Here is a 20,918-nt window from a genome sequence, read left to right on the forward strand (position 1 = left end):
GCAAAGCTACTTATTTCTTATTTCCAGTTCTTCCTTCCTACCTTTTTTGTGCTAGAACACTGAAACCACAGCTCTTCATAAGCTCATCACGATGCTCTGGCTGTGTGTATTTGTAACACAGTGCTACACCGCCATCAACCAGGTGGAAAGCAGCCCCTAACTTCAGCAAGAACCTACATCATCATCTCCTTACCATTGAACCAAAGCTCCTTGATGAGCTCTTCCTTTGAGAGGACAGAAAGAAAACCACTGTTGACAAGGTCAGAAAGAACCAGAGTACAGCTCTGTGGTATTTCACCTCCCCTTCCCCTTTTTGCTAAATGAGAGCTCCAAAGGCTTTTAAGAAATACACAAAGCCCATCCACTTTCCTTCTCCTTGTAACTCCTGCATGCATTGCTGTACTGGGTTCATCTGAGCATTAAGGAGAAGAGGAGAAGAACACTATTGAAGAGGATAGCAAGTCATAGACCGTTAGCTGTAATTACAGGAAAGACTAATTTATGAAGCAGATAAACTCAGGTATATAAATTGGCTCTATACAGTAAGTGCACAGAAGGTAATGCTTTCTGAAGAGTTTACATTGCTCCCTGATAATCAACGCTTAATTAGCTCTTTTTATCTTAATGCAGATTTTCTCTCTTTAATGTTACCATTGTCCTTTTACTATCTCATCCCGTTCCCCCATCATTAGTGCCTTTGTCCTCTGTCAAAAGCCCACTGCTAAGGGGGAAAGCGCCAAGGTAATTAATTTTTCAGTAAAAGCCAAGTTGTTTTCTCCAGAACGTTTCACACTTCACAAAACGTCAGGGATGTCAGAGTACATAAGCAGGAACAAAATCAGAGATCTGCTTCCCTATTAATGCTGCATGACCTCTTCAGCCATCTCACCCTGGGAGGGGGAAGCCGGTGCTGCGCAGAGAGCAGAGGAGGCAGTGAGGGGGCTGGCATCAGTGGGTCATAAAGGGAATATTTAAAAACACAGAGAGCAGGGAACCAAGTCCTCCTGCCTCAGGAACTGGCTGAACAGCTCTATGGGGAAAACAGGGCACACAGCCTGGAGGTCAGCAGGGAAGCATGATTAGATCCTCAGCCCCCCAGTCTTAAATCCTTTCTCTACATATTGATGCATGCAGTGGGGGCAGCCCAAAGTTTTAGTCTGGGGCTGTCTATCCACACTACCTGTCCAACGAAGAGACCCCTTGGGGCCTTCCTTTCAGCACACTGCATAGATCACCAAGGCATAGGTCACCTTCAGGGATAACACATAGGGTCTTGCTGCTGTCCCCTTTTACCCTTCAGCTTAGCTGCTGCTGCTTCTTTACTGCAGCCTCAGCTCCAGCACAGGCACAAACCCTCCTCTTGGAGCCTTCCAATATATCACAGTGAGTTATGTGCACCTTCAGACCTCTACAAAAACACTTATGTGCAGGAAAGAGGAGATATATCTCTGCCTTGCCAGGACAGCCGCTGCAAAAAGGCTCAGGAACAGCCATTGGCCTCAGGAAGCATCGCTGCCACTTCCACTGGTGTTTTACAGCATTGCAGATCAGGGGGCTCAGGTCACTGCCCTCTTTCATCACTTGGCATAGTTAACAGCTGGTTGTAGTGCTGAAACCTGGCACTAATGCAGCAACCTGGTATTCATTCTCCACATTCCAACCATGAGCATCTCAAAAGCACAGTTTTGGTACAACTTCTGTAAAGCTTTGCCCCATCCTACCAGAGGCTCTTCCACTATCACCCACTGAACCACAACCATCTGTGTTACTGCAGATTTGAACAGCACTTTATTGACAAGACAGTGATGCTGGGCTTGACCTGGGCTTCTGCAGCATACACTGCAGCTCCTGAAACCTGACATAGGCTCAGCTCTTATTAAAGAAAATAATTATTAATATTTTAAAGGAAAAAAAGAAAAAAGAAAGAAAGAATGCATCCATTTTCCTTCTTTTCTTGTTCCATTTCTCCCAGGCACACTACATAACATGGAATATTTTTGGAACATTCGTAGCACTTAGATTCAAGTCCTTGCACAAGTGATATCTCTCTACTATAAACTAAGTTAGCTCCATAGACTTCAATCTCCATAGACTTCAAACACTGGTATTGAAACGCCTTCTGTGCAAGAAATTCTGCATGGTTTTATATGCTCACACTCACTTGTGCTGTTTCTGTCATAAACAAAAAGGCACAGCAAGTTACAGGACCAGAACAGAAACTGGCATTGTGGATGCAGCAACAAGCAGTCCTAAATTAAGGCTTATCAAAGATTTGTTTATTAGCAAGACTTGTTATGGTCATTTATTACTCATCCTGTAATTAACAGCTACACAGACACCTAAAAAGGTCTGAATGGACAGAGCAGTTCTGCTCACACAGTTGTAGCTGTCAGGAAGCAACATGCTCCTAATGCTACACTTACAGAGGATAAAAAGCCACCCAACATTCTGCAGTGTCACTTGGAAATGCAGCTTTCGAGTCTCCTCCAAATCTCTGAATACACAACCACACCACAGAGCAGCACAACAGCTTCATCTACACATCTATTGCAGAGAACATTAAAACTGACTGCAGGCAGAGCTGGTACCCCCATGTATCACAGTTGCCTAACACTTCTGATCTTTAGATCCTATTCCTGCTTACCTATTTTTTTCCAAGCTCAGACCATCTGGATTGCAACTTTGCATGCTTCTTGTCTGCCTTGGGGCAAATATTCATTTCAGCCTAAATGGTTCAGCTGCTTCTGAGAACAAGGCAGTACAAAATCCTGCTGACCTTTTCTTTAATTAGCTAGAGTATTTCCCAAGCTTAGAAACAGAACTTGAGTTCTGACAGCATTTTGCGAGAGCCCACAGACATGAACTCTTCTGTCACAGTTTAGGGGATGTGATTGGGTTGGGTTTTTGCTGTATCTGTGGAGGTGAGCCCAGATCCGACTCACTTGTCTTTGGAGGGGAGTGGGGAATAGTCAGAGTTGAAATATATTATTGTTGTTCCTTTCAAGCTTGAAAGCTCCTGCATTTTAAAGGAGTGCCTGGATTTTGGTGCATTACTACTCCTTTTTGTTAACTTACAAAAAGCATAGTTCAAGTGCTTGGAAACTGGACACATCTCCAGAGCCTTGACAGCTCCAGGACTTGTAAGGTGCAAACTGCACAGAGCCAGCAGTGGAAAAGGAAGCTGCACCCCAAGTCAAGACTACATCTTGAATACCCAATGCTACGTTGTGGTGAGTGCAGTCAAAAAAGGTCAAAAATGCACTCTTTTTTGAGAATTTCAAGTTTTCCATTTGTGAAACAATGACACACTTTGTTTCCTGGTATACAGCACTGACACCACAAAAATAAAAGGGAAATATTCACAGTATTTTAAGAAAAGGACCTAAAGTAACGAGAAGAAAGAAGGTGGCTCATTAAGGGGCAGTGTTTGTTCCACACCCTTACACAAGGAAGAAAGCTTGTGGGAAAACACACACAGTCTTATAATTAAAGGCTGTATTCTAATGCCTGGGACAGAAGAAACCAAACGGACGTGGCACAAATTGCCTGGGTTGCTCACAGACTTCATAGGCTTTTCAACTTCAATAACATTCAGAAATATCTCACTGAGTGCAGTTTTGTGGTCTGAGCCAAGGGGATCGCTGGGATCTGAAGGGGTGACCTTCCATTGGCTCTGCAACTGTGGGTCATTTCTGAATATTTACTTACTGGTGAGTCTAATTATTTTTCATGCCTATGTCACAGCTAAGCATCACAAGGCAGAGGAATAGATGGTTTCCAACCTCTTGCCAGTTTAAAGACTGAATTCTCATTTGATGTGAAGTGTTTGCTTTCATTTAATGCTAGTAATTCAGCATGCTTTACATCTTTGAGGTAAAAGCCTATGCAACCTAGTCAAAATAATCTTATACTGTCTACTACTCCAAGAAGTCGATTCTGAACCACATCCCATAGAAAATGAATCTTTTTTTCTGCAGGCAGCAGAACACAACATACAGGGCTATTGATATCATTTCCAGGCCATTATCTAAACCAACAGCCTAAGGACAAGGCAAGCTGTATATCCCAGCCCTCTTCCGCAGTGCAGGGGGATGCAGTGCATCACACCATGAGCAAAAGATCTCAGGCCATCTCAAAGTCCTCCATCTAGTGCTTGCTAAGTACCCAGTAACTCCCAAAGGTTTCACGAGGAGGTCGATCCCAGCTGTGCAGTTGGACATCAGGGACCAAGCACTCCCCTGACAAGCAGTGGCATAAATAACACTCCTAAAACCCAGACAGAAGCTGAGCATCAAAATTAGCCAGTAAAGATTTTAATTGCACAAGTGGTAATTGTTACCCTGCCGTGGGATGATATTTTCTTCCATTTAAAGAAGTATGTGGAATTTATGAGCCAATATTTAAGAACAGTTGCTAGACTGTCTCCACTTGCACGAGAGGCTGAAGCAGACTGAAATAATTTCATAATTAAAAGGCAGTAAAGTATGCATGTCATTTTGATATAATTCCTTGGAAATTCAGTCGCAATTTGATTTCATTTTTTTACGAGGTAGATTCAAGAGAATGCACCGATCTGATGGGCTTACACTAAAGAAAGAGGAAAGAATGTGAAAGCTCGTCTCCTCACATGGATTACTGGACCTTTTTAATTTCCTTTCCCTAAAAAGAATAACATCATTTTTCACTGCAGGCATAATGGGAATCTGACCAGTACAAATACGCTGCATCACTACAACCTGTTACTCATCGATTTCCTTCAACAAGTGATTTCCAAAGCCATGAACCGTAGTCCCAGATGCAACCTTTCTGATCTCTGCTACTTTAAAAATGGCTTCTTTATGACACTCCGTCATAGATTTTCTGACGTGAAGATGACAAATTTGGGAAGAGCTGATCAGCAACAGAATTCTTTTACCACTGATCTACACTGCTGTTTGTTTTGCCTTGTCTCAGAGGGCTGGGTTTCCCAGACCTCACTTTCTAACCAACAGGCTTACATGATTTGTTTTTCCAAGTGCAAACTCAGATCATTTCTTGGCCAATTGCTCTTCTAAATATTAAATATGCAGCACTCCCTATGTTTCACCAGGCAGAGAAAATGCACTGATGTATGAATGCATCACTTCACAGTGATACGCTTACTTCCATGCGCCAGTTGTCACTCATCCCCCTGTGCAGCACCAACACAACTTCCAGGTGCTACATCTAGGAGGAGAGTAAAGATGAGAAAGGGAACGGGAGGAAGAACTGATTTCACCATACTGGCCATCCATCTGGTCTACAGCATGAAATAGAGCTGAAAAGATTCTCAGCATGGCAATTATGTAAAAATGGGGCTGGAGATTCTTCCATCAGCGCCAAAACTCGGCACAGTTAGAGGGAGATGAGACACAGCCTCTGCCATGCTGTGCAGTGAGATGCCCACACACAACTCAGCACACATCCTCCAACTCCTGCAGAGCTGCAGCTGAGGTTTAATTCTAAGAGGAAGAGATGTTTTGAACACAGCTTGGTTGGCCACGTGTCAGACAATCACACTGCTCAGGCTCATACCTCAAGCTCTACATAGGCACCCACCCTTGCTGTAGGAGACTACAGTTCCCAAGACCCTTTAGACCATCATCAGCTACAGCATCCCACGGTCATGGATTCCCCAGGTAGCACCAACCACAGACACATTGGTCTGAACTCAGTGCAAGCCCTCAGGTGTCTCCCTGCTGCTAGTATGAGAGGTACCTGCTTTGTTTCTAAGTAGTAGAGTGACATACACACTTCCTTGCTGCCCTTTGATATTGGGAGGAATACAGAGAGGTGTGCCTCTTCTGTGCGAAAGGAATCAAATCAATGCCAAGCTACTGAGTAGTGAAAGATCAGACTAACACATTCCTGTCATTTCAGATCTTCTGAAGGATAAAGCTCAAACCTTCAGAACTGGATTCTCAGCACCTTAAGTGAGCACAGAACTTATAGACTTCTGTGGACCACTCACGTAGAAAGCTCTCATCTGCCCACAGTATCTGAGCAATGTGTTGTCTTAAGAGGAAAAAAAAAAAAAGAAAAAGAAAAAGAAAAAGGAAAATAAACAGATTAACAAAAGATTATAAATCACTAAAATTGATTTCACAATTGTGGTGAACTCAACATGAATAACACACCTGAGGTGACCAACGTCGCTGCAGAGAACATGGAGCCACAGCATATTGATAGTTTAATTGGCTCAGCACGATCTCATCACCACCAGGTGAAATACACCACTGGCTGCCTTATCGTTGTGCCTTACTGCTCCTTTAGAAGCAAAGCAGATGGTAATCTAGCAAAAGGTTTTCTTTAGAGACAGGTCCCTGCCTTCATTGTGGGGTGCAGGCTTCTTCCTCCCTTCTTTCCCCAGCATTTGCAAACCGGTTTGTTCGCATTCTGAGTACTTTGTGCAACAAGAATGCCTCTATTTATCCTTACAGGACAAGAGATGGAAGATACTGGTGTGCCCATTTCTGAGTGGAATGACAAAGGGGAAGATGTAATTTGACTACTTCATATCATTGGGAGGCCCTTAGAGAATGCTAACACTTGAACTACCTGGAGATGGAGACTCCCAGCTCTGAGCGTAATTGGGAGCAGACAGACCTGCAGATGCAAACACCCCAAACACTGCGTATTTCCTGCTCTTCAAGAGGGCTACATCTCTTCTGGAAGCACAGTATCACAGACACAGGAAAGCAGGCATAAAGCTGGCAGGGGACGGCATCCCATAGAAGAAGAAAGGCTTACAGATAACAGGAATTCCTCCACACCCCCTGAACTGGTGTCCCCCCCAGCCCAGACATCCAGCACAGTGTTTAAAATCTGCTAAAGCTGCAGGTTGGCAACTGTGCAAAGCCCCCATTAACCTCCGGGCCTCATTTCACCATCAGCAGTATTTAATTGCAGGGGAACTAAAAAGAGGCAGGACACGGGAAGTGTCACACCACACATCACCACCCAGGTCCCCCCTGGGCTGCACATTCCCAGTGCCATCAGCTCCTAATGGAACAGCCCTTACCCAGCACACCCAGAGCTTTGCAAGCCACGCACCAGTGCTGTGCTGGCATTTGAAATCCAGGCAGCCAGAGGGAGAAACAAAAGCAACACCAAGCAGCTTTCCAAACCTCTCTTCCCAGCAGCGCACACTGTCATGCAGTACTTCCAAACCCGTGGTTTATGCGGCTCAGGAGGGCAGTTTAATGCCCTAACTCCTGCATGATGGATTTTACAATTTGTTAAAGAAACTCATCAATCCTCAGCAGTCATTTTTAATGCCCAGAGCCTCCACAAAGTTCTGCGTTTTGCTGATCCCCCAATTTCAAATCGTTTGAAATGGCTGTTCCTATTACCGCTGTGCTCCTAAAGCTAAGCATTATGGCACACTTCAGACTCCCAGCCTCACGCGGTACTGCAGTAAACAGATTAACTGTGATTTATGAACAGTAAGTTCTGGTTATTTGAAAGGAAACATTACCTCCATAGACCAATACTGACAACTGGAGATCTCCCATTATGCAGACAGCTCTTTCCACCTACCTGTAATCATTAGTTTATAGCGCTGGTATCAGCCTGGGAAACATATCATCATCATTTGCCACTACAAACTTTGGGTTTCCAAAGCATCTGGCAGGAATCATAGAAACTATTGCCAGAGGCAGAAAACTGGCCTGAGAAAACCAGCCAGACAATTGCTATTTTAAATGCACATTAATGACAACAAAGATAGACATATTTTTTTAAAAAGCATAGTAAAGCAAATAGTTTCCAAAGAGAAGAAACATCACTGCAGAGATGTAAAGTGGGATGCACTGGGGTATCAGTGAGCAAAGAACTAAATAGAAGAGGAATTATCAGATGGTACAGAGATCTGTTTGTGATACTTATTTGCTTGTAAAATCCAATTGTAATTTTAATATTCTCTCCCAAAAATGAATCCATTCTGAGTCCCCTCTAGAACAGAGGAATATTTTAGAGGCCCACAAGCAAGGGTCAGCATTACATAGCACACCTCAAGCCACAAAGCCGACCCCCCATGCATGCCACATGGGTCTACTACTGAGAATCCTTTTTACATTGATTCCATTTACCATAATCCCTTTTCTCCTGCACTAGACAAGCAGTGCACAAGGCCTGGCCAGTAGCCCAAACCTGCTTCGCAGAATCAATAAGGTGGGAAAAGACTTCTAAGATCACCTAGTCCAACCTACCGCTAATATTGCTCACTAATCCACATCCCTACGTATCACATCTACATGCTTCTTCTCAGAAGGACATCAGATCCCATGCATACACCACATCTATGGCACACTTGGACCACTCTGTCCCCAGTGCAAACCCTCCCTGTACAGGGTTGGTTCAGCTCCAGGACTTCCCAGCCCCCAGCACTCCTCTGTTGCTTATACACTCAGAAGTTGGTAGATACAGGCTTGTTCCCTAGCTCTGTATCATCCCCTCCCCATTTAGCATGATGTTAAAAGCCCATTCAAGGCTCTCCCTACAGCCAACACCTTAAAGACTGTTAGATTTCATAGGTTTAAATATATAGCTGTGGGGATGTGGCACTGGGGAACGTGGGGATGGACATGGTGGGGATGGGTTAGATCTGGTGATCTTAGCATTCTTTTCCAATCTTAACAATTCTGTGGTTCTATTCCATATGAGACAACAAGAGCTCTGCTCAGCAGCACTGCTAGCAGAGGACCCTTCTTCACAATCACCATGCAATACCTCCCACCACGCAGCCGGTCACTTCTCGCCTAATCAATGCTGTACACATTCTGGATTTACACACACAAGGCATAATTAGTAAAGATAAAAAGGTTTTCTTATATACTTATACCTGTTTAAGAGAAGAAAAGAAACCTCCATTCCCTCACCTTGACTCTAAAGTAGTAACAGCAGCTCGTGAAAAATGAAAAGCCTTGAAGGATTCGGAATAAGAAACTTGGAGAGACAATCGCTGATCTTTTATCTTCCAGACTTCAAGCAGAATCAGGTTCTTCAAAGAAAACTCAATAAAGCCCAGACATTTTCATCATAACAAAATAAATAATTCAGTCATGCGTTCGAGGACTCCGACATTAGGATTGGCTATTTGATATATTTGTGGCTTAGGTGCCTCTAAACTGATTAAAGATAACCTGATAGAAGCTTGCAACGTCAAAACCGCCTTCGTTCCTGACAGATATGAATGGATAGCGTAAATAACTATAAATAACCAGAATGGCTGCATTTATGCCTAACAGAGGATTTACAGCCTGCAGAGCTGTCTGGTAGGACCAAGAATTATAGCTCTGCCTTTCTCCTTCTGCAACACAAGAGGGGAGAGGAGCTGAAGTCCTCCTCACACCACTGCTTTGTCAGGACAACTGAGAATCCATGATTAAGAGACGACCATAGAGATACCAGCAGGTTTGGCCACATTGACTTTGACATTGACAAGCATCCCAAAAGCCCATGTAGGACAGATAGCAGCATGGTTACACTGTGCAGTGGCAAAGGGAAACTGCCTTCAGAGACATTTGGAGTGAGATTTAACTGCAGAGGAGGCAGATACAATCAATTGTAACACTGTCAAACTCAGCAAGTTTCCAAAGGATTAAATCACTACTTAAATCATCTTCATAACTCAAAGAAGCGCCTCTAAAATGAAGCCAGGCGCTAATTGTACCATTTACATTTTGTGAAGGAAGAGGTTCTTTGTTGGGATCTTTCCTTCTCAGCTGCAATAAAGAGAAAGCCCAAGGGTCTAAAACTAATAATCTAATAATCTTTGCTAAGTGAGCACTGTAACAGATAGGCCTGGATGAGGTCTTCAGCAAACGCCAGGCAATTTCCCTTGATCTTTATCAGCGGAGATGCAGCTCTGGCTTCAGCAAGAAGAAATCAAATTTAGTGCAAAATAATAACATCTGGGTGAGATTTTGCTTGTCAGACCAGCAGTCCCCTTGGATGCCAGGCTAAAAATATTTAAATGAACTCTGACAGGTTTTATGTTTGTGTTTAATAGGAGCGGTTGGGATACGTTTCCATACCAACATATCACCCCGCTCCAGACAGCGGTGCAATTACTCATCCCCAGAGCAGGAGGATCCATGCAGAGGAGCTAAGAAAGCTCTCCCTGCTGAGGGCTGGCGCTGCTCTGAGCCCCACTGTTCTCACAGCCTCAGATCCTGCAGCCCACAGCAGAGACCTTTCCCATACCATGAGCAGTGCCAAAAGGCTTAGCATCCAACTGCCACCTCTTGAGGTCAGATCATTCCTAAAGCGCTGGAACAGCTGTCAGAACACAAACAAGCAGCAAAACACCCACTTTTCTTTTAAAAGAAGCATTCAACAAATGCTGTGCCTTTAAATTGGAAGCTAACAGAAGCAGATAATTTTACGCCTAATGAATCGTCCCCCTCCAAGTTCAAAACACTTGATATGATGTAGCTGAAAAAAGCACATGGGTTCCAGTTAGAAATTCCTCTTCTACAACGGGATTGTAAAATATACCATCATTAGTTTTGACCCTTCTTTTAGAATGAATTCTGCAATTAAATGCTCTTTCCCCACCACCACCGAGAAGAACAGCAGTGCAACCAAACAAGGCTTTTCAGTACAGTCCCTGTACAGGGAAGGGGCTATCATGGCCAGGATGGAAACCACTGTAAAAATAATAATAAACCTCAGAGCAAGAGAGTCACAGCCCTCTCAAGAAGCAGCAGAGTGACCCATATAACAGAGGGTGTCACCCCTCCCCTTACTTTGCCATGACCCCACAGACTTCAGAAGGCTTTGGATCTTGCTGCTTGTGAGACATGAACAAAAGAAGTCTGATTACTATAAAAAATATTGTGAAGAAGGAAATGCTTCATTGCTCATGACTTTTTTTTTGTTGTTGAAATACAAGCAAAAATGCTATTAACGTTGAAGGACGAAACCCTCATAGGAGAACACTCAACAAACAAGCAAACATTTCAACGCACATTAACAACAAATGGAATAAGTTTGGCTTGTATAAAGGCCTTTAAATAATTACAACAGATCTCAGTATTGCAAACTAGAACGCATCTAGAATAGAACATACCTGTCAGAGGTTAGCTCTGCTTCAAAGACTACACATCACCTCACTGCACACCCAGACCAACCCAGAGCTCACCTTGGAAGACGGCAGCATTCTGGATGATGAGGAACTTCAGCTCCATGCTGGCGGACTGCAGGAGCTGCTCCATGTTCTGCCGGGCCACTGCCTGGTACTTCTCCTCCATCCTCCTCGAGCAGCACGTGGAGCCCTTGGGGATGCATACCTGCAGGTCTGACCCTGCAGACAGACAAAGGCAGGGAACTCCTGTTAGGAGTGGAATTGATGCAAGCAGAAAGGAAGTGAACTGCATATATTTTAATTGCTGCAGTAATTGTTTGACTGTGATTCTGGAATTTGTCCTGAGTAAGCTGCTTGGCCAAAGGAGAAGAGCGATAAGGACTGCAGAGCAAAAGACTTGAGAGCTTGCTGTGCTCACATGTCAACACAATGCTTGCTGCAGCTCCCACATACTGCATCCCTAGGAGCATGGTGCAGAGCGACCCAGAGCAGCACCCTGCTGCCTCCTGTGTGCTGCAGGAGCCTCGGGGAGGGGCAGAAAGGGAGGGGTAGGTGGGTGAAGGATCCAGGGCTTGAAGCTGTGGGTTTACAACAAATAGAGCAACACATGGGCTTTGCTCATCGTTTGCACAGACCTACACAACCAGCTTAAAACAACTGTCACTTCTCTGTGATCACCATCTTTTTGCATCCACAGCAACAGCAGTAACAATAGGAAGCCAAAGGAATTTTATTGTTTTCAATGCAAACTTCTAAGGCGTACACACTTCCTGAGCCCTCTCAATCATTTCCACCATCCAACCCCTCCCTCCACTGCAAAAGGCAAAGCCATGGCTCAGCGCTTCACTCACACCTGTCCCACCATGCAGGCACTGCCCCTAAGGCACACTGAGCACTCCCAGAGGCCGATGTGCAACCACATACCATAGGGACACCAGCAGTAAACAAAACCAGGACGCAGCAGCAGAGGGAACATGGTTTGCTCCAGCACCCCAGGCTGCACTCGAAGCGCTGGGAGGTGATGCACCTTGCATGGTTTAGCATTCTCAAAAGCCTGGAGGTGGGAGGCAACATCTGTTTATGTTTTATAAAACATCATCAATACAGTGCAGAGGAAAGAAAATCATTTGTTGTTCAGACAACAGGAGAAGGTAGAGCTGATGAGCTGGAAGCCGCAGTAATAAGAAGTCCCGTTCTCAATCAATTTTCAGTAGCAGACACAAATGGGATAACAAGCTCATACCAGAGAAAAATAAAAGCCCTCAGCATGCAAAACCAATTCAATGCAACTGTTATAAACTCCATCAGTAAGCAACACCTCCATGCAAACACCACTGAGACACGGCTACATGGGGCTAGATGGCAGCAGGATGCTTTCACATCTCAGCCACTGCCACCCCAATTGCAGCGACCCCCAAGTATGCCAGAGCTCCCCACAAGGCTCAGCACTGCCCAAAAACAGCACGAGGTGTCTGTCCTATGTGACAGACAGCCCAGGTTGGGCACTGTCCTCCCGTTCACTACAGATTTTTTGCCTTAATAAAAGGAGCTGAGCAAGTTGGGTAATTTCCATCTTTGCTCCGGGAGGATTATGCATCCTTCCAGGCTTCTTTCTCCTTCCTTAAGTCTTTTACCACATTCTCACTGACTAATTACTGGAAAGTGTCAAAAGTCACTTTTCCGGTGTACTTCAGAAGAAGAGGATTAATATTAATGTCAGTTCAATCGTGTACCTGCTGAAAAAGAGTCATGCACAGTGTCAAGAGAAGCAGCAGCTGTCAGGGCTGGCAGCAGCACCCCATCCTTCCCCATAACACAGCCTTTTGGGAAGGAGGAGAAAAAGACACAAAACCCTTTGTCTGCAATGTGGAAAGGAGCTTATACCAATGCCAATATTGCAGCAAAGCAATGAAGGGGCTCTGGACCCACACTGGGAAGCACATCATCATCCCAACCACAGCCTCAGATTCCCCTTCTTCAGAACGGAGCACACAGCACAGATTTCATGGTAGAGCTGTAGGAGAGAGCCAGCCCTGCTGGTAACCAAAGAGCAGACATCAGTGGTTGGGGGGTGACAGGTATTTCCCACACTGGACCAATATGAGCCCATCAAATCACTTTACAGCAAGGCACTGCCTTAATGAAAGAAGCAGTTATAGAACAGTGAGTTAAAGAGGTATTTGAGTCCATTTACACCACAAAAAGACTTCGAGTGGTCCCTTTAACACTACAATACAGCCATGAATTTCTTGTTAATACAAGGCTTATTTCCTCCTACATTTATTATATTAGGACACGCTTCAAATTAAAAGAAAAGGCTTTCTATGATTAATGGAAATACCAATATAGGAAATCAGAGAGTTGGCAATTAAGAGATCTGTGCAAGCGAGAGCCGGGGATAGGAAGCACCAAGGTCACCGCTCACCTCCCATCCTTCTTGTTGGCAATTAAGCCAATTTCGCCCCTTAAATGGATTTTTATTTTTGTGAAGTAAGTAAAAAGACAGACATGCAGCAGCAGGGCAATGGTGAGGGAGGAGGAGAGAACCTGGGAATTAACTCTGACAGCTTAAAATGCTTTTACAGAGACAGGCAACTGACACCAGTGAGCAGAAGCGTCTCAGTGACCAGAGCAGGGCAGGATGGGTCCTATCAGCCAAGAGGGACAGCCTGCTGGGCTGCATACACCCCACGGCACAGTGCCCACAGGCCACCAAATCTTGCCCCTGCCTCGATACCCAGCCCTCCAGTTCTGCCTCCAACCCAAACACCTCCGAGACGGCTGTGCCATACCATAGCAGAGCCCATTCTGCTGTTTAATGGCCCTTGCCATTAAGATTGCTTTTACCTCCCAACCTACATACACCCCTTTTTCTTAAAGTTTCAAGCCATTACACCTCCTAATACCACTGTCAGCCCTTGCAAATGACCTCTTCCATTTGCTATAGATCATTACAATTTCATTTTCAGAAAGAAAAGACCCCACACATTACTCCAACAGGTTTTATCCCCCGTGCCCCTCACCAGGCCTGTGCCATTTATGCCATCTTGGGGAGCAGCAGTGTAAATGCTCTGCTGCTTCTGGAAGCATTCCTGGCTGACAGAACCAATTTCAGGAGCACCCTGACTCTTCCTCCTCCTTCCAACACGGGAGGTTTGTACCGGAGTGAATTTAAAGCATTACATTTGACTTTGATGTACAATTATTCCCGCAGATAGGTGGTTAGCACAGCAGCAGTGGAAATCATTTCAGTGGATTAAATGTCAAAAATAAAAAGAAGGATAAAAAACCCAGCGATGATCTGTGGGAGCCTGTGAGTGCCTTAGGGATGCTGAAGGAATCCAAGTGGATTTTCAGTGCCCCCGGATGGCTCCAGCCCTGCCACCAAGTAGAGCCAAGCCGTGTGCTTCCCTGCCATATCCCCAGGTTAACATTCCCCCTCAGTACTGACAAAATAAGAACCAGGCCCTGGTGAACGCCAGGTCCCTGGTGAATGCCACGCTCTGTGATGGGAGCATTGGGGCTGATCCATAACATGATGTTCATAGGAATATTGCTGCCTTCTGCTTTTAATTGACACAGCCAATCAGGCACCTGTTACCTGTTTTTAATGCCCAGCATTGGGGAGAAAAAGAGACATGGCTGCTCAGAACCCAATTAAAGAGAGACAAATTATAAGCCAACCCCCTTTGATGGGTGATCACAGTTGGATGTGTGGGTACAACAGGGAGGTATTTATTTCTGCTTAATTGTTCTCCTCCATCCTTCACCAGGCCTGTGAAATGGGTTCTTCCTGAATCCTTATGGATGGCCAGGTGAGCTCCACACCAACATAACCACTCCATAGCATCACTTCTTTTAAAATGAGAGGAGAAAATAGAGATTTGATGCCATGTGAGATCTTCCTCCCACTGGAAAGAAAATGCATCAAACCCATCACTATCAACAATATGGAATTAATTCATGGGTACTGTACACATTTGTTACAGTCACATGCACAAGCCCTGCAGTCATCCCAAAGACTTTCTATTCAGGACATTGTTAAAACCCTTGAAAAAAAAAAAAATAATAAATTAATGATCTGACTATAAAAGCACTGCCTGAGGAGGTTACTAAATTTTAGGGTTCTGCTCCTGCTCTTAACTATCAAGAGAGCAACTTGCAGGCCTGAAATAATTAAGAACAGAAAACTTAATTATCTAGTATGCTAAGATGTTAAAGCTGCACGGGGATGGGACCATTAGTCCCACTCAGGAGGAGTGGAATGAAAGCAGGGGGGGGCACAACAGGAGCCCTGCATCTAAAGGAAATCATTGAGATCTGTGCTCCTTAAGCTGGCACACAGCAACTTCCAGAGTTAGGAAGAGGAAAAAGAGAAGAGAGCCCGACTCTTTGGGTCAGCCCATGGTACGGCATCACATCCCAGTGCAGAAGCAAAAGGTTCATCACCTCTGTTTTCCCAGGGGGAATCTATACTCGCTTCCTTCACAGAGAATAGCCAAAAAGCAGGGAACCAAACTGCACCCTGGAGGAGGAAACAGACCCACCCATGGGTGTATCTGCTGAGAGATATTCCTGCTGGCAGCCCCCAGCTGTCCCATGCAGGTCAATCACCAGCCCAGCCCCCAAAGCCAGGGCACGACTGAGGCGCAGTCCAAAAACATCAGCTTTGAGGCAGGGAAACAAAGAGTGAATGGAAAGTTACCCACCCATGGGCTGAGAAAACCCATGGGCAGCAGCTCCACAGCCAGAGCATCACCTGGAATGCAGAGCAACGCGAATGGCCAAGAAGAGAGCACAGCCCTGAGCTGCAGAACCCAGGCCAGCAGCTGAAGAGCCAGAGCAGAGCTTGCTGCCTTCAGTTGAAATTACTCCCACAGCATCAGTACCAGTCATGAAACAGCACGATGCTTCCCTTGCATTTATCAGAGGTGCTCGGGTTTTCTGTTGCTTCAGTTGGTTTTTTTTTTAATTCTATTTTATTATTTTAATTAGAAGCATCGAGCTGGCAGGACCGGGCTGCCCTACAGGAGAGCTGTGCCGACGTCCCCCACCCACACGCACTGATCCTATAACATCCCAATGGCATTTCTCCTGCGTGCACTGCAACATCTCCTCTGCTTCCACCTCAGCTGCTCACCATGCAAGATGGGGCTCCTCGAAGTCATGATTTTTCTCCTGTGTCAGAAAACTAAACCAAACCCACATTTTAAATATAAGCCCTTAGTGATCTGTGGGCAAAGGATCTCAGAACTGATTCCATGGTGATTTGCGACCGGGAACTCCAAAACTTCTTTCTTAATTGACAGATGCATGAAAGGAATAAAGCAATAAACAGAAGCCTGGAAATAGTGCTTGAGTGATGTTCCCCCATTACTGAGATTGATGCAGCTGCTTGCAGGAGAAGCGAGCACTCTGAAGTGTAATTACTGCACAGACTCGTGCAAGATGGGCCAGACCCAAGGTATCAGCGAGCAGTCATTGCTTTAATTATGATCAAGTTTATGTACTTCAGCAAATGTAAAACCCGCTTTCGCTTTGATACGGGGGAAGTTTATCACTGCAACACGCTGGCAGCACTCTGGAAGCAGACACAGCCGCGCTGCCCGTGGGCTGTGAAGATGGAGGGGAACTCCTTGCTCCCCAAAAACCTGACCAGCAGTGAGGGCACCCGGGGAGCACGGCAGCATTCCATAAGCCAGACCCCACCCCGCACATTCCCCATAAAAACGAGCTCTGAGATTACCCGGGGATCAAAGCAAACATTCCACAGCAGCAGGGGAAAACATTTGATTACAGACAGCAGAACGCGGCGTTTTAATGGTGATAAGGGCAGCTCCCTCCCCTCCCCGCAGCTCTCCATGCAAACGCCTCGCCCCGAGCTGTTCCCAGCGCTCCTCTCTCTCCGCTGCCAGGGACCGAGGGATGCAGGGGGAGAGCCGCTGTGTTGGGAGCGTTGGGGAAAGAGCCCAGAACGGTAAGGAGGGGCTGTAAGGACAGGAAGGTGCGAGGGGAAGCCCTCATTTCCATCTCTGGCAGCTGGCGGCATCGCTACAGCCACAATCATTGCGGATGGGCGCCCGCAAACACAGCGGGCTCAATGCCACCCCGTCCCCCCGCTTCTCCCGTCCCCGTGCGCTGCAGCGGAACCGCTCGGTGTGTCGGCGGTGCGGCACCGCGAGCGGAGCGTCCCCCGGGGCTCTGGGAGCAGCTCCTTCCCGCAGCTCCGCGCCCCTCAGCCTCTGCTCTCCTCCCCATCCGCTCTCGAACAGGGGCAGGGCAGCATCCCAACACCACGGCACCGGGCAGATGCGCGCGGAGCTCCCCCAGCGCGCCCATCTCCGCGCACCCAGTTCCCAAAAAGCTGAGAACAGCCCGTTGAAGGCCGGGAGCTCCGTTCTCCCACCGACGCCTTCAAACAGGAGCACAGCCGCTCCCCTCGACGGGACCGCTACGCTCCCACGGGCACGTCAGAACTTCTCGCTGCGGAGCGGCCGAACCACGCGCGCGGTGCCCACGACGCACCCCAGGAGCCGAAACCCGACGGCGCGGCCCTATTTCCCGGTGGTAGCGGAAACACCGGGCGGCCTCACCTGGCACGGGGCTCTCGGGCACCCACTTGGCTCCGGGCTGCAGCACCTGGAAAGCGGCTCTGACCGGGCGGCAGGCGGCCTCCCCCGCCGGCTGGGCGAACGCCGGAGCCGCCAGGGTCAGCAGAATCAGCACCAACAGCGGCGACGCTCCGCCGCTCCCCGACATCCTCCCGGGGAGCCCAGGCGCTGCCCTACGCGCCGCCGCCCGGCAGCGGGGCAGCGCGGACCGGAGCCCGGCCCCGAGCACCGGGAGCGGCCCCGCCGAGCTCCCATTGGACTCCGCCGAACCCCGCCGCGTGCCGATTGGCTCCCGCTCCGGTACCGGTAAAACTTCCCCCGCTCTCGGTACCGCCCCGGAGCCCATTGGCCGTTTGCACGGAGCGCTCCCACCTGCGCAGCCCGGTCCGACGTGCAGCCGGTGCTGCTGCGGTGCCGAGCGAGCAGGACCAGCCCGCCTGCCCTCAAAGCAAAAGCACGGCTGCTCTTGCTGCTCCAGGTAGCACACAGACATTGTCAGGCCATTAGCACAGACAGCTGTGCACGGTGCCAAATGAGCGGCATTCAGGGATCTGCTCAGACCACGATTCCCTGTAAAAATAATGTTTCCTTACCAAGGAGGAGTGATGGCAGAAGGGAGTTAAAGCCACGGAAGCTCAGCAGGGAGCTGCTGCAGCCTCTCCTGGGCTGCACCCAAAACCAAAGGCAGCATATTTCAAAGCTGAATGAAAGCGGAGTAAGAGATTTTCACTCGTTGTTCCCAGTTCTCACTCTGCCATTAGTGACTTTCCTGGGGGCAATTCACCCAATTCATGTAGCTGGATGGGGATGGGGAGTGAAGCTCGCCCCATCCATAGCCCCAAAATGCCGTTGTGTTCTGCACCCCTGAGTCCAAAGCACTGCCAGGGTCCAGAGAGAGCCCAGAGCTCCCTGCACACCCATGGGATCCATCCTTCCGACCCCCAGGGTTTGCCCTGGAGCTGAGCAATGTGCTTTGCTCCAAGAGCAGAGCAAAGTCACCGGGTGGGTTCGCTGCCAGCAGGTGCAGCAGGAGCCAAGTCGTTGTCTCGCATCCAGGAGGATAATTTCCCTTGTTACAACTGCTCACACAGTAAAAATGTCACTTAATCATCCACCTGCCTTGAGCCTGGAAGTAATGAGCGGCAGCATCATCTGCAGCTGATTTTATCAAACGCCTGTATGGAGCACTCCGCTGGGAAAACACTGAATCAATTAAAACACCAAGGAGAGACATAGGAGAGGATCTGCATTCCCCAGCAGGCACTCACTGGGTATCAATGTGGTTCCTGTACTGAGTATTTGATGGGTCACAATCCTGTTCAGAGCCAGACCTTCCCCAAAACACCTCTTTATGTGGGTAAGACACAGGCTGTGCAAGGGGCCAAGTATCTTCACTTATCAACTCCCATCAATAGATCAACCGGAGTCACTATTGGGAATGTCATGGAAGGGCTCAGCCCAGAATGTTCCCCTATGGAAATAAAGCACTGCTGACAATTGCCAGCCCAGGGCTGCCAGGCCACTCTTCCTTAGCATGGGTTCTCTGGCTGATGCAATAGGCAGAGCAGCGAGCAGTGCTGTTGTACCACTGCATGACACCATACAACAAGTCCCGCTGCACAACATGGAGAGCACACATGCTCCCAGGTAGGATTTACAGCAGAAGCAACAGAAGCGATATTGGATCTATAAATTGCTCCCGCTCCGAAGGAGGCTGCGATGTATGCAGGTGCCTTTCCAGGAATGCTTTTTTTCTTTTCTTTTTTTTTTTTTCTATGCAGAGGCAGTAAAACCTGATTTATGCCTTATTAAATTATTTTAATGCTCTATATTACATGCAAAAAGTCTGTGAAGAGATATATTAGAGGCGCAGTTCTGCCAGGCTCATGCAGAGGCTGCCCCCAGCTGTGTGGTTACAAGGCTCTGCCAAAGCTTCTGCTGAGCTTCTCCCAACCCTCCGACCCCTCCAGTCCTTCCCAGAAGCTCAGACCCACAGCTGGACCATGGGTGCCTCTAAGAGAAGTTCTCAAGTGCCCAAACCTCTCCTTGTGCTCATGTTTCAATGGGAAATAAAGGGATCGCCACCACTCCTCTGTTGTGTAGCTCTGACATAGGGCACATCAAACTCTTTCGTAAGTCAGGGATTAAAGCAATTAGTCAAAGCTCCACTTTAATGAAGAAGAAATGAAACTGTTGACAAACGACTCCACAGGGGCTTGGAGAAACCAAAAAGTGAACCCCGGGTGGTTGGTGCTGGTGCTTTGGGTTGTTAAACCAGCCTCATTGGGACCTAGAGCAGCACAGTGGGCATCTCTGAAGGAAACCCAGCATACATGGCACTTCAGGGCTTCATTTGAACCCCAGGCTAAGTGCAAGCATTTAGAAATAAATGTATTATTCAACGGGCTGTTTCAGGGGAAAGTGAATAATTTAAGTAATACAAAGTCAAAGCCAAGTGATTTCCCTCCTTGTGCCCCCCTTCTCTCATAGCACCTTCTCTAAAGGCAGCAATGCACACCCTGCTGAGTTTGGTGGATCTCCTTCCTCATCGTGCTCCCATACAACTCCATTAGCAAAATGAGAGTCACGGTTTTTCTCTGCTTTGTAGGGAGATACATCTGTTGAGTGCACAGAAGGGCAACTGCAGTGCTGGGGTCACCCTCACACCCACACCACTGACAGCCCACATGGAACACGCAAGAGATGGAATACCCCAAATCCCCGACATCCCAAGAAGAAGATGCAGCCTTCATCCCCAAATGGATTTCCACACTTATTAGACACCCCTGATGGAAACGCATGAGTAACAAACATCCAATTAGTTCATTTAATAGTCCTGTGTGATGAGATTTGCCTAACCGCCTGAGCACAGGATTTTACACAAATGAAGGAGCAATCCCATAAAATCCAAATTTAGTGATTTGGAAAGAAAATCAGCAATCTTTTGAGAGAACCAATCCCTTTTTACTGTGTAACATAAGCTCACCTATCCAGTGTGATAATGGGGGGAAGGGATTAACCACTAAAATAAGCAACCCTACCACTAACCGTAATAATAACAATACACCCACCTCAAATTACTCCTTATTACTCAATGCCATTCATTCTCAGACTCTCCAACAAGTCTCCCCCTTCAGCTGCCCTACTTGCACAGGTTATAATGTCTGGAGGGGGAATTAATTAACCCAGACCACTCGCTA

The 20,918-nt window shown here is 47.1% G+C and overlaps 1 protein-coding gene across 2 annotated transcripts in view; it reads right to left on the bottom strand.

Moving 5' to 3' along the window:
* The window catches only part of GPC3 (glypican 3), a 110,895-nt gene extending 92,968 nt beyond the window's left edge, over positions 1-17,927 (bottom strand). Inside the window, exons 1-2 of one of the 2 annotated variants that reach the window (XM_015860426.2) lie at positions 17,701-17,927; positions 11,165-11,326 (exon numbers count right to left, since the gene is read on the bottom strand). In XM_015860426.2, the coding sequence (XP_015715912.1) occupies positions 11,165-11,326; positions 17,701-17,866 (328 nt within the window). In that variant the 5' untranslated portion in view covers positions 17,867-17,927. The remainder of the gene's footprint in view (positions 1-11,164; positions 11,327-17,700) is intronic. The other variant, XM_015860427.1, reaches the window with a different exon arrangement.
* Positions 17,928-20,918: the final 2,991 nt, after the last annotated feature.

This window comes from Coturnix japonica, chromosome 4 (assembly GCF_001577835.2).
Source record: "Coturnix japonica isolate 7356 chromosome 4, Coturnix japonica 2.1, whole genome shotgun sequence".
Taxonomy (NCBI): domain Eukaryota; kingdom Metazoa; phylum Chordata; class Aves; order Galliformes; family Phasianidae; genus Coturnix; species Coturnix japonica.